The sequence below is a fragment of the Oratosquilla oratoria genome, chromosome 11, assembly GCF_046742065.1.
Source record: "Oratosquilla oratoria isolate Oo_2021 chromosome 11, ASM4674206v1, whole genome shotgun sequence".
NCBI classification, from domain to species: Eukaryota; Metazoa; Arthropoda; class Malacostraca; order Stomatopoda; family Squillidae; genus Oratosquilla; species Oratosquilla oratoria.
Window position 1 is genome coordinate 37,145,450 of NC_134787.1, and position 13,591 is coordinate 37,159,040.

At 41.2% G+C, this 13,591-nt stretch overlaps 1 protein-coding gene across 9 annotated transcripts in view; it reads right to left on the reverse strand.

The window, feature by feature from the left end:
* LOC143029744 (sodium- and chloride-dependent glycine transporter 2-like) overlaps positions 1-13,591 on the reverse strand; it is a 181,260-nt gene that overhangs the window by 74,517 nt on the left and 93,152 nt on the right. For 8 of the 9 annotated variants that reach the window (XM_076192640.1, XM_076192641.1, XM_076192644.1 and 5 more), the window contains one exon: positions 12,013-12,156. In XM_076192640.1, the coding sequence (XP_076048755.1) occupies positions 12,013-12,156 (144 nt within the window). Of the gene's footprint in view, positions 1-12,012; positions 12,157-12,738; positions 13,075-13,591 lie in introns of those variants that run through there. The other variant, XM_076192647.1, reaches the window with a different exon arrangement.

Sequence of the window (13,591 nt, forward strand, 5' to 3'; positions counted from 1 at the left end):
TGTACCTTGATATGCAGTAACCCCACTTCCACGAGTAAGTCCTGCGCCAAGACCTTCTTGGTAAAGGTCTATCCTGAAAGTAAGCCAGAGCTCGGAGTGTGGTGTTATGCCATCCTAGACGATCAGTGCAATTGCTCTTTAGCAAGGTCTGAGTTTTTCGATTTGTTTGACAAGCTGAGCAAACGGGTTTCATATCGTCTAGCTACCTGTGCAGGTGTAACGGGCGCTTCTGGGCGCACCACCAAAAATTACACCATCGTGTCTTGGCATAACTCACAAGAGGTACATATCCCTCAGTTAGTGGAATGCGACAGCATTCCCAATGTAAGAGAAGAGATACCCACCCCCGCCATAGCTCGTGGTTATCCCCATCTGTCCGACCTGGCCGAATGTATTCCACCTCTGGTTCCTGAAGCTGAGATTCTACTCATCATTGGTCGAGATGTGCCTTCAGCTCATTACATTTTTGACCAGAGAATTGGACCTGTCAATGCCCCTCTAGCTCAACAGACCAGTCTGGGTTGGGCAATCATTGGGGAAGTGTGTCTCCATGGCACTTGTAGGCCTCCTGTCATTAGCAGTTTCAAAACATCCTTTGTACATGATAGACGTCCCTCTATAGTCGCACCATGTGGTAACCAGATTCATGTTTCTGAAGTAAAGGATGATTTGTTCAAGGTAACCAAAGATGATGACAAGGCCGCCCTGTCGATTGAAGACAGGAAGTTCTTGGATGTTATGAACTCAGAGTTCCGCAAGGATCAAAGTGGTCATTGGGTCGCGCCACTGCCTTTCCGTCCCAATGTTGTAGCCACCAGTAATAATAGAGACTTTGTGTGGCACCGCACACTGTCTCTCCATCGTAGCCTCAGCACAAAGCCGGAAAAACGTCAGCATATGATGGCCTTCATGCAAAAGATGTTAGATCGTGGGCATGCTGAGGTTGCACCACCATTGAAGTCTGATCAGAAGTGCTGGTATCTTCCATTGTTTGGGGTGTACCACCCTAAGAAACCTGACAAGATCAGGGTTGTGTTCGACTCTTCTGCCAAATCCAGAGAGTTCTCCCTAAATGATATGCTGATGTCAGGTCCTGATATGACAAACAGTATTCTCGGGATTCTTCTACGTTTCCGTCAGGAAGCTGTAGCAGTGGCAGCTGATGTAGAACAGATGTTCTACAATTTCAAAGTGAAGACTGAGCAAAGAGATTATCTCAGATTCTTCTGGTACAAGAATAATGACCCTGATGAAAGGTTGATTGAGTATAGGATGACTGTTCACGTTTTTGGGAACACGCCATCTCCCGCCATTGCCACCTATGGCTTGCGTAAGTCTGTAGAAGATGCCTCTCCTGAAGTTCGCTATTTCATAGAGAACAATTTCTACGTGGATGATGGGTTAGCATCTCTGCCAGATGCGGAGACTGCTTACAAGTTAATCCAAGACTCTAAGTCAGCACTCCAAGAAGGAGGACGCCTGCGCTTGCACAAGATCACTTCCAACAGTAAGGAAGTGCTGGAAAAGTTTGCCACCAGTGAGCTGGCTGATAACCTTCAGGAGCTGAACCTAACTTCTGACTCTATGCCTATGCAGTCTAGCCTGGGCCTCTTATGGGACATCCAAAGAGACGTTTTCGTCTATAAGTTCATGGATTCAGACAAGCCTTCGACAAAAAGAGGGATACTGTCTGTTGTAAATAGTCTGTTTGACCCCATGGGATTCTTAGCTCCAGTAATAATAGTGGGAAAACTACTCCTAAGAGAGATAACCAATCTAAAGTGTGGTTGGGATGAACCCATACCAGCTAAGATCCATACCAAATGGTCCAGATGGCTAACGTCCTTAAGGGACCTCAAGGACATAAGCATCAACCGTCAGTTTGCTAGTATTTCTTTGTCTCAAGCTCACAGGATAGAGCTTCATACCTTTTCAGATGCTTCCAGAGTAGCAGTAGGAGCTGTATCATATCTTAAGGTTTTCAGTGATACCAAAAGCTACCAGGTGTGTTTTGTGAGGGGACAAGCTAAAGTAGCTCCCAACCATGGTCATACTATTCCCAGGTTAGAGTTGTGTGCTGCAGTGATGGCAGTTAATCTCAGCAATTCCATCTCGGATTGCTTGGACAAACCCTTAGACGCAAGGCATTTCTATTCTGACAGCATGATTGTCTTGGGCTATATTCATAATGAAAGGCGTAGATTTCATGTCTACGTGAGTAACAGAGTAGACCACATTAGGTCGTCCACCGAACCTAACCAATGGCATTATGTACCTACAGATTGTAATCCAGCAGACCTGGCTACCCGTGGTCTTGAAATAACCGACCTAAATCAGAGTGATTGGTTGTCAGGTCCCTCAAGCTTATTTGAGGATGTTGTATCCACCAGTGGAAGTTTTCCTCTTGTAAGCCCTGAGACAGATAAAGAAGTAAAGGTATCAGACTACACAATTGAGTCTGAACCCCTTGTTAGTGCAAACAAAAGCAATGTAGAGCCTGCAATTGCGTCATTAGCTCAAAGGTTCTCTAATTTCTCCTGTTGGAGGAGACTTGTAAGAGCGGTAGCTCTCCTTAAGCATATAGCCCGTTCTTTCAAACAAGGTAACAAATGTTGTTCAGGTTGGCATATGTGCAACAAACATAAGTCGCCCGATCAACTAGAAGATGCAGCTGATTTCATTGTTCAGACATACCAAAAGGATTATTTCTCGTCTGCCATGTCTAAATTGCAAGGTGAAGTTTGTTTATCTCCTTCTAGTCCCATTGCATCTCTGTCTCCTTATTTAGACCAGAAGGGCCTACTTCGTGTAGGAGGCAGGTTGAGTCAAGGCAGTGATGTACTTGGTATGCTTGCAAGGCCTATTATTATTCCAAAGGAATCCCACTTAGGCTTGTTGTTGATCCGTCACTACCATGAGACAGTGCACCACCAAGGGAGAGTGATTACAGAAGGAGCCGTCCGTACAGGTGGTTTCTGGATTTTGGGAGGAAAACGTACCATTTCTAAGGTCATTTCCAAATGCGTCACCTGTAAAAGGGTAAGAGGTAAGGTGTGTGTTCAGAAGATGGGAGACTTACCCGTCGATAGACTTACTCCCAATCCGCCATTTTCCTATGTAGGAGTTGACCTTTTTGGCCCCTGGCATATTAAAACTCGGCGCACTAGAAGTTCCTTCCTCGAAAGTAAAAGATGGGGCGTTCTGTTCACCTGTCTTGTTTCCAGAGCTATCCACATAGAGACTGTAGAAGAATTGAGTACTTCTTCCTTCATTAATGCCTTAAAGAGATTCATCTGTATTCGTGGCCCAGTTAAGATGATGCGTTCTGACAGAGGCACGAACTTTGTAGGTGCTGTCAAAGCACTGAACTTGCTTGCCATTACCGATGAAGGTGGTGATGTCAATAGTTTCTTGTCAAGTCAAGGTTGCACTTGGTTGTTTAACCCTCCTCATGCTTCTCACATGGGTGGAGCATGGGAGCGTATGGTGGGGATAGTCCGCAACATCATGAATGTGATACTGACTAACCATCACCCCAAGGCATTAACACATGAGGTGTTAGTAACCTTCTTTGCAGAAGTATGTAAGATCGTGAATTCCAGACCTTAAGTTCCTGTTTCCTCGGACCCTAGTAGTCTTTTCATTTTGTCTCCGTCCATCCTTCTCACTCAGAAAACTGATATTCCTGTAACTCTTCCTGAAGAGATAGATATTAAGGCAGTATACAAATCTCAATGGAAGCATGTCCATCACCTTGCTGAGGAATTCTGGAAGAGATGGAAGAAAGAGTATCTTTCCTCTTTGCAACCCAGAAGAAAGTGGGTCAATTCCTCTCCAAATGTAAAGGTGGATGATGTAGTGTTGGTAAAAAATCAAGAGTGTCCCCAAGGACAGTGGCCCTTGGGTATTGTAAACAAAGTATTCCCTGGCAAGGATGATTTAGTCAGGAAGGTCCAAGTAAGAGTTGTGGTAAACAACAAAGCCCATGAATATGTAAGACCCATTTCTGAGCTTGTGTTGCTAGGTCAATAGATTTGGTAATTTTTCCCCCTAGAAAATTAGGAAGGGAGTGTGCCGTTACGAGAGGTAACGGGGCTTTTTTATATGTCCGTGTATCCCCATGTTTACATATCTTTTTGTCGTAAGGCTCGTTTCCCCTCGGAAGAGGTTTTCAAGTTTGTTTTTCGTAATGTTTAATTTAAGTATGCTGCGAGCAGAAGCTTCGTCTGCTTAAGAATACTATCGTTGTAAGTTGTCTGCAAGCTGTGCTGCAAGATAGCATCTCATTATTTGTACAATGTTCACTTAAAGAATTAGACTTAAGAAGGTGTGTAAGAACCGGTTACTGTGGGTGATGTCACGTCACCTCTAGGCGCCAGTCTTGGTCCGATCTAGAAAGATGTACACACCCCACGCCTAGCCAAACCATGTAAGTCTTAAAACTCTTTGTATTTGAGGTTTAGAGTATTCTAGTGCATCCTTTGTAATACCCTCTTCTTGTGTAGCCTTTAGCCTATAGTAATTATAGTACTTTTTACAGTTTTTCATCAATTCCAACGTATTATCGAACGATGGATCAGATCTGCATTAAATACGCATCAAATATCCCCGTGATTCTATAACCTTCAGTCCCAAGTCTGTCTACGTCACGGACGCTATGATGTTGGCTGTCTATTTCATCTGCGGAGTCCCAGTCGACTCCGCCATAATTACTAACTTCTTTAGAATCTGTGACAAGGATATTGTTAACTTTAAGCACTGGTGGAGGGCTGGGTGTAAATTTCCTTGCTATCTTATTAATTTTTTTCCAAATACTGTGGACAGGCATTCAACAATTGATGGAAGATACAAAGGATGCCCATGACTGTCTTCTGGCAGCTTTCATTGCTTTACGAAATCTAGCTTTGCATTGTTTTGTAGATGATCATATTTTCAATTGTTCGATGTCTGCGGTAATGGGTAAGTGATGTTTTTGTAGTTCGATGTAAAATTCTGAGCTCTTCAGAACACCATGGAACTGGGCATTGCTTAAAGGGTCCTGTAGTTTTTGGTATAGAGTGTATACCTGCTGTATGAAAAGTTCCATTTAATAAGTCAATAGCAACTTCTGGAGTTGGAAAGTCATTTGCATCGCCTTCGATTTAACTTAGTTCTTTAAACTTATCCCAATCAGCTTTGTTGATACTCCACTTTGGTGATCTTTGAGTTGGTGGGTCATCATTTGTTTAAATTATTATCGGGGTGTGGTCACTGCTATACCAGTCATCATTTGGTCTCCATCTGAAATCAATTATGCAGTTGGGACTAGAAATTGTAAGATCTAGACAAGAGACAGTACCTGTTTGAATATGGTAATGGGTGGGCTCCCCAGTATTCAAAAGTCCTAGATCTTCATATTCTATAAGTGAAGCTATAATATTCCCTATTTGGTTTGTAGTAACATCTCCCCATAGTGGGTGTCTGCCATTAAGGTCACCCATAATGAGAAACAGCCACGGGAGCTGATTAATCAAAGTTACTATTTCCTCTTGGGTAACCATGGTGTTTGGGGGCAGGTAAAGAGAGCATAAGGTGTATTTTCTTTTTTATTGTATTTGAATTGCTACTGCTTTTAATGTTGTATTTAAACAAATTGGAAAATGGGGAATATCTCTTCGTACATAAACAAGACATCCTCCATGACTTCCCGCTTCTATATTATATGGAGTTCTGTATTAGTGATGTGAATGTATCTATTTTCTGGGGGGAGGACCTTTATTCAGTCATTTTTGAGTGTTTTTTGTCTTTATGAGCTTTTTGTGAAGATGGTGGTTTTTCTTCAGTAGCTATTTTGGTAGTTTTGGCTTTTGCTCCTTTATCTTTTTCTTGTAAAATATATCTGCTAGAGTTACATTTCTTTGGAGTTGATGGAGAGGGTGTTTTTTATTTTGTTTTTTCGTTTCAATCTCCATTGAGTCCGGTAGTGATTCTGCCCGAGACACTTCGCTGGAAGATGGAGTAGAATTGGGGGGTTGCCCCTCTTTACTATGTGAAGTGTTTTTATGATCAGGGGGTAGGATATCTGCCTTAGTGTTTTGTGTTCTCGCCGAGGTATGTTGGTCACCTGGCCCTGAATGTTGGGCTGCTACCCCAGAGGTTGAGGTTTCATTCACTGAGGAGGGATTTGTTGAATGAGGTGGATTTCTTGGGGTAGTAAGAGCATTTGCGGATTCTGTCTGAGATATTTCACTAGAAGGTGGAGGTGGATTGGAAGGTTGCCCCATGTTTTTATGATCAGGAGGTACTATATCTGCCTTAGTGTTTAGTGTTTTCATTGATGTATGTTGATCACCTGGCCATGAGTGTTGCGTTTTTAACCTAGAGGTTGAAGTCTCATTTACAGTGGGGGATTTGTACAACATGGTGGATTTCTTGGGGTAGTAAGAGCATTTGTGGATTCTGCCTGAGACCCTACGCTGGAAGATGGAAGGGGATTGGAGGGTTGCACCTCTTTACTATGCAAGGTGTTTTTGTAATCTGGAGGTAGGATATCTGTTGTTGTTGTTGTCGTTCCCTAGACTGTCTGTCCGAGCAGTCCCGTCTCCCCAAGGAATGCCACAGCCGAAACTGGGTTTTCCCACAAATCCTTTATAGAGTGTATGTTGTGTTGTTTGCGTGCATGATTGTGTATAATGCAGTCTTCCATTATGTGTTGTATGGTATGGGGTGAAGTGTTACATCCTGGGCAGCTGTTCACAATGCAGTCATCCAGCCTCTTCTGGTAGCTTAGAAGTGCTGGGTGGTGGCCACACCGCAGTCTGGCCAAGTGGACTCTGTCCTTTCGTGGGAGAGAGGATTCAGAAGGGTGGATATCAGGGGGTCTGGCATGCAGCAGTGTGTTGTCTTTCAGTGTGTTAATGGAGCGGTGAGTGATATGATTATGAATATGTTTCCGGAGGCTGGTATTTGGTGGTTGTGGAGGAAGAGAAGAGAGTATCTGTGTGTGATACAGGTCTTTGGGTGTTGTTTTAATGTTTCTTGGTGTGTGTGGGTGTTCTGCTATGTAGTGTATTTACCTAGTTGTATTTACCTAGTTGTATTTTACGGGAAGGGGAGCTATGCTCGTGGGGTCCCGTCTTCATATCTCATTTTATCTAAACTATTTTTAAATTCATGTATTGTTTTTCCACACACCACTTTCTCATCTAACTTGTTCCAACTGTCTATTGCTCTGTGAGGAAAGCTGTTCTTTTTAAAATCTCTTCTATAGCTGTCTTTTTTTATTTTCTTTCCGTGTCCTCTTGTATTTCTGTCATCCCATTTTATCAGATTCTCTCTATCAGTAATTTCTATGCCTTTCATGATTCTGTAAATAGCTATTAACGGGTGTGATGTGTTTGTGGTGGCTGTGGCAAGTGTTTGTGTGCCTCTCATGTCAAGGTGGTCCTTGACTTTGAGGACTTTTGTTTCATGGTGTAAATGGTCTGTAGGTGTTGTATTTGTGCAGCCTGTAATTGTTTTTAGGGCTTTGTTTTGTATGATTTGAAGGGTGTTGTGGTGTGTCTCACTGAGATTAGGAGCCCATGCAGGACTCGCATAATTCATCACTGAGCGTATGCATTGTTTGTATATTGTTATATTAGTTTCTTTGTTTTGTCCAAATGTTGTTCCAGTGATTGACTTAAGTGCGTTAAGTCTAGGTGTGCATTTGTTTTTTATGTTTGTGATGTGTTGTTTGAAAGACATGGATGTATCGTATGTTACACCAAGAATTTTCGGTGTGTTTGTGTGTGGTATTAGAGTGTTGTTGATGTAGAGATGAGGTATGTATTTGTGTTCTTTTGTCCAGTTGGTGAGAAGTGTTGCTGTAGATTTTGTTGGAGCTATTTTGAGTCTGTTTGTGATGAACCATGTGTTGAATGTATCAAGGTATGGCTGGATTATTTCTGCAGCTTTGTCTGTGTTACGATGTGTGCATGTGATTGTTATGTCGTCTGCGTAGGAAGAGATTTGTATTTCTGAGGTGTCTGGTGTGGGTAAGTCATGCATGTATAGATTAAATAGTGTGGGGGATAGAACTGAGTCCTGTGGTACTCCATTCTTAATGTTTCTGATGTGCGATGATTGGCCATTATATGACACGTAAGCATTCCTACCTGCCAGATAATTGGCCAGCCATCTTTTGGTGTTATTGTGCATGTCTGTGTTATATATTTTATTTATTAGGTTGTGGCAGGGGATAGCATCAAAAGCTGTACTAATGTCTAATGTTATGAGAAGTGTTCTGTCGTGGGGCCTATCTGAATTGATGCCATCTAAAATTCTTTGTGTGAGGTTTATCAGAAGAGTGTTTGTGGAGTGTAGTGGCCTAAAACCATGTTGTGAGTCAGCAAGGGGAATATGTGGTGCGACAAGTTTAAGTATTAGGCGTTCAATGACTTTAGAAGGGGTGCAGAGAAGTGTGATTGGGCAGAGCGATGTTGGGATTGTTGGGTCTTTGTTCGGTTTTGGAATGGTGATTATTTTACCATGCTTCCAGGTGACGGGTATAGTGTTGTGTGAATAGCTGTAGTTTGCAATGTTTGTGAGTGCGTGTATACCTTGTGGTCCAATGTGTTTTAGGTGGATGTTGCTTATGTTATCAGGGCCACAGGCAGATGAGTGCTTGAGAGTATGTATTATGAGTTTTGTCTGACTGTCTATGAAGGGTGCATAGTCTGAGTCTGTGGGGAAGTCTTTCTTACGTCGGATGGTGCGTCGGTCGTCAGGGTGAGAAGTGAGATGGCTTGTCTGTGCAAAATGACATATGAGTGCGTTTGCTTGTTGTCTGTTTGAAGGTAGATTATCTGTTGTTGTGATTATTGCTGCGTGAGAGCGTGTAGTGTTACTGTTGGATAGTGTAATGCTGTTGAGTGTTTTGTACAATTTGCTGGTGTTTGTTTTGTGATCAAGTGTATTGATAAATTTTTGCCAATTTTGTGTTTTTTGTTCGTGTATTTTATTGGCAATCACAGTGTTTAGTGTTTGTATTTGGTTTGCTATGTTTTGAGGGATAGGTGTGGGGGTATCGTGTTTAAGTGTGTCACGTTGTCTGATGAGGCCTTGGATTTCTGGTGTGAAGTTGGGGTTGTGTGATTTTCTGTTGCCTCTAGGGATGTATCTCTTGTCTGCATTTTGTATGATTGTCTTAAAAGTGTGCACAGCATTGTTTATGTTTGTGATTGGTGTACTGTTAAGTGTTTCAAAATGTTGTTCTGTCTCTTCAGTAAAAGCTTCCCAGTTAGCTCTCTTGTAATTGGTGTATGTGTGTCTGTGGCCAACTGGGGTGCATCTTGTTTTGGTGGTGATGATGATTGGAAGGTGGTCAGAACCAAGGGTTCCGACTACTCTCCATGATGTTGTTGGGGTTAGGCAGGGGGAGCAGAAGGTGATATCAGGAGAGGAGGGAGTGTAGAGGGCTTGGTGTGGGATATGTGTATGATTATGTGTGTTGCTCATGATAGTCAATGAGTCAAACTGAGTCTGTATATCAAGCCCTCTGTCTGTGTCAGGCCCTCTGTCTGTGTCCTACATCTATTTGGAAAGTGAAAAAGATCCCAAATAGTAATGTGATTATACTTACTTTTGAGGATAGCAATATACCGACTCATATAACAGTTGAAAATGAAAGTGAGAATTAGACCTTTCCAACCTAAAGCTCTACAGTGCTATAATTGTTTTAAATTTGGCCATCCATCAAAGATATGTAAGAATAATGAGGTATGTGGAAATTGCTCTGGCCCAACATATGGCCAATGCTCAGATATTCCCAAATGTGTCAATTGTCAATTGGATCACAAACCAGTTGATAGAGTATATGAAAAATATAAATTTGAAACAGCAGCTGTAAATAAAGCTTATACTGAGCATATCATGATAGGACATGCTAAGCAACTCTTAGGAAAAAAAAAAGAGCTATGCAAGAGATACCTGTTTTTGTGTTTGGTGTTCTCACCAAAGTATGTTGATTATCTGGCCTTGAATGTTGGATTGCTACCCCAGAGGTTGAAGTCTCATTTGTAGTAGAGAGATTTGTAGAATGAGGTGGATTTCTTGGGGTAGTAAGAGCGTTTGCATAGCTCTTTTTTTTCCTAAGAGTCGCTTAGCATGTCCTATCGTGATATGCTCAGTATAAGCTTTATTTACAGCTGCTGTTTCAAATTTATATTTTTCATATACTCTATCAACTGGTTTGTGATCCAATTGACAATTGACACATTTGGGAATATCTGAGCATTGGCCATATGTTGGGCCAGAGCAATTTCCACATACCTCATTATTCTTACATATCTTTGATGGATGGCCAAATTTAAAACAATTATAGCACTGTAGAGCTTTAGGTTGGAAAGGTCTAATTCTCACTTTCATTTTCAACTGTTATATGAGTCGGTATATTGCTATCCTCAAAAGTAAGTATAATCACATTACTATTTGGGATCTTTTTCACTTTCAAAATAGATGTAGGGCACATTTCTAATATTTCTAGTTCAGTCAACTCATACAAGTCTTTATCATGGAGAACACCTCTTCCATAGTTAGAGTTTTGGTGATTACTAATCTTCTCTATTATATCACTATTTTCAACATTCATCATACAGAGCATCTTGGATTGTGTTTTTGACTTGGCATGAACAAGTAATGAATTCTTACTAAATCTTGTTATATCTCCATTTTTAATGCCACCTACTCTCTGTTGAAGGTATCTATTGAATTTATAGTAATTAAAATTTTCTTCCTTGGCCTTAATTACTATCCACATAGGATGTTGGGGGATTCTTTGTTTTATAGTATTATCTTGATGGTCATCTGAATTCCATTCTGCGGGTTTATATACATCTAGATTTCTAGGAACCTTATCTGTTAAGGCTCCTTTGACTAAAGAATTGTAAATTTTCAAGGTATTGAAGTTTCTGCTCAAGGTAAAGGCATCTTCATGCTTATCAATTGTTACTCAAGCTTCCTATTTTTTCTTAATGTCAAGAAATTTCATGCGAATTTCTACAATAGTTCCAAATTTGCTTAGTGGAGTAGATATATTATCATAGTCACTGTATTGGAATATCTTTTATGTATACACCTTTCAATTGTTTTATATTACTATCAGTATTAGGGGGTGTCAGAGAAGGGTCTTTTTTTTAGCCTGAGGTCATCATCTGTGCTTGAGATCTTTCTGCATCTTGACTGCATTGAGGGTGACCTTACTGGGGGCGGTTCCCCAGTCAAGTGGAAGTGAGGCAAACTATTTTTAGGGCACCTTTTCTAGCCCCCTCCCCATGTGGGGTGAGCAGAGTGGGTCCTGAACAGGGCTGCTCAGTCGTGTGGGTAGCTGCCAAACTGTGATGTTGCCTCCATCCCAACACAGAACGACTATCTTGCCCACATCGCCTATGTGTAGTTCATGACTAGAGGCTCCCAGAGATCACCTTCTCCTGCTTCTGTCATCACTAGCCATTGCCATAGGACTTTCTTCATAGTGATTATGAATGAAAAGTTTGACTTATGATGACTGTGCATGAAAGAAGTTTGTTACTGAGAGGCTTCAAAATTTTGGCCATGTCATCAGGAGGGTCAATCATGATAGAATATAAGGGGTAGAAAGTTGGGCAAGGGGAAGAGAAGATAAGGGGTGGGTTAAGAAATGCGGGTATAAAAATCTATTTAGCAAAGGTCGAGGCTATGTCATACTGAGGGTCAGGGGTAGCTGGCCCCCAGCATGCTACTGCCAACAGCCGTCCCCACCCCCTCCATGTGGAGGCAAGAGCCTGGGGTCACTCCCCCACAGAATAGAGCAGATCTAGGGGGGCTGAGGGGTGATGAATGGGAGTGGAGTATATGGGGATAAAATGGGAGGGAGTGGATTTATCCTTTGAATTTGGCTACCTCCCTTGTAAGGGGGAAAAAGCCGATGGTATGTGTATGTATTTGCATCCAGCCTTATTATAACCCAAATGATCAACTGTGTTTTCCAATGTATATTAAGAGCATAATACTTACTATCAGAATTGAAGTCATGCCTACATCTGGACCAAGGCAATTCTTGTGAAAATGAAGAAAAGGTGTAGTAGAGGGCCCAGGCTATAATCACATTGTAGTAAATGGATACCATTCCACTCACTGATACCATTGCCCATCCTAGACCTTTTGGAATGAGAAATTGTGATATGAATATTTTTGTATTCATTCTTCTTCAGAAATAATCATTATCCAAACACAAGTAAAGAAAGCAACTTACATTACAAATATTTACATATCACCCACCACATCAACCCCCTAAGGCTACACCCCTCAATTCCAACCTCTAAACTAACATACTACATATCAAACATATCAAATTCCAGCAACCACATCACTATGTAATCTCAATATAACCAACAAGAAACTTTCCTTGACATAACAATTTGCTCATTCTCCCTCCAAACACAAATTATCTATATACTTATTTATCCATATACCAAAAGGCTTCTTCCCCCTATATATAAGGGAGGTAGCCAGACAAGACATGTAAATCCCATATCCAACCATCACCCATTTGTTTCCATTTTATCTTGGCTCCTTGTGAATGAAAGGCCATTCCTCCCACCCAGGTCAGAAACAATGCAACAAGGCACAGCAAAGCCACAGCACCTGCAATACTCTAAGCTGTTTTACCCTCACTGCTCCATTTACATAGCAACCCTCATCTCTTCTGTGGTAATTATTATTGGGAATAATAGTGCTTACCTCGGTTTGGGAAACTTTCCCTTGAGGTGTTATTTTCTTTCGATTCTGGAGCCTACCCTGAAACTTCGAACCACGCCCATCATAACTTTAAATAAGATACAATTAAACTCCCCTCCCTTTTATTTATTAAATCTGTGAAGTAACTTTGGTTTGATAAATTGGGAAACTTTGAGAAATTACTTAAAGTGGCTTCAAGCTTTTTTTCTGAACACGTAAGAGTCCCGCCGAATACGACCACTATCATCAGGTCTGAACAGCAGATCACCCAGAGCTCTGGTTCCTGACAGACCACTCTTAAAACCTGTCGGCAAGAGACTTTTTTACATTTTCTTCATATCAGAAGCCTTCAAGTTCAACCTTATTTCAGACCCACTTGTTTGAGAACACTACCAAGTTAGTTCTCAGACTTCTTAATGAATTGTTAAACCATAATTACCATAGGTTTAATTCTCTCAAATGAAGTTTGATCTCATTGTTTTAATCTTCTCTAATTTGAGAATTTAATCTTTAATATTTGAAATTAACTTAATTTTCTTTTGCAGTCGATTTCGACTTTAACTTAATTCCCCCTTATGTCGTAAGCTACAATCTAGCGCTTTATTAATTAAAGTTACGATAGGTGGTTATGAAGGCTGGTTTCCTGATGTTCTTTCATACAGAGTTTGTTCGGATTTTGGTCATTTCCTTGTTTGAGGACCTTATTTCCTCTTAGATGGAAAGTAACTGGCACTGAGGGGGCACTATTATTCCTATGTACTTTTCGAAGTTTATCGAATTGTTCTTTTGAACTTGGTGGTCTCTATTGTTTATAATCGTGGTTTCCCTTGCCTTGTCTGCTCTTTACAGTTTAAAA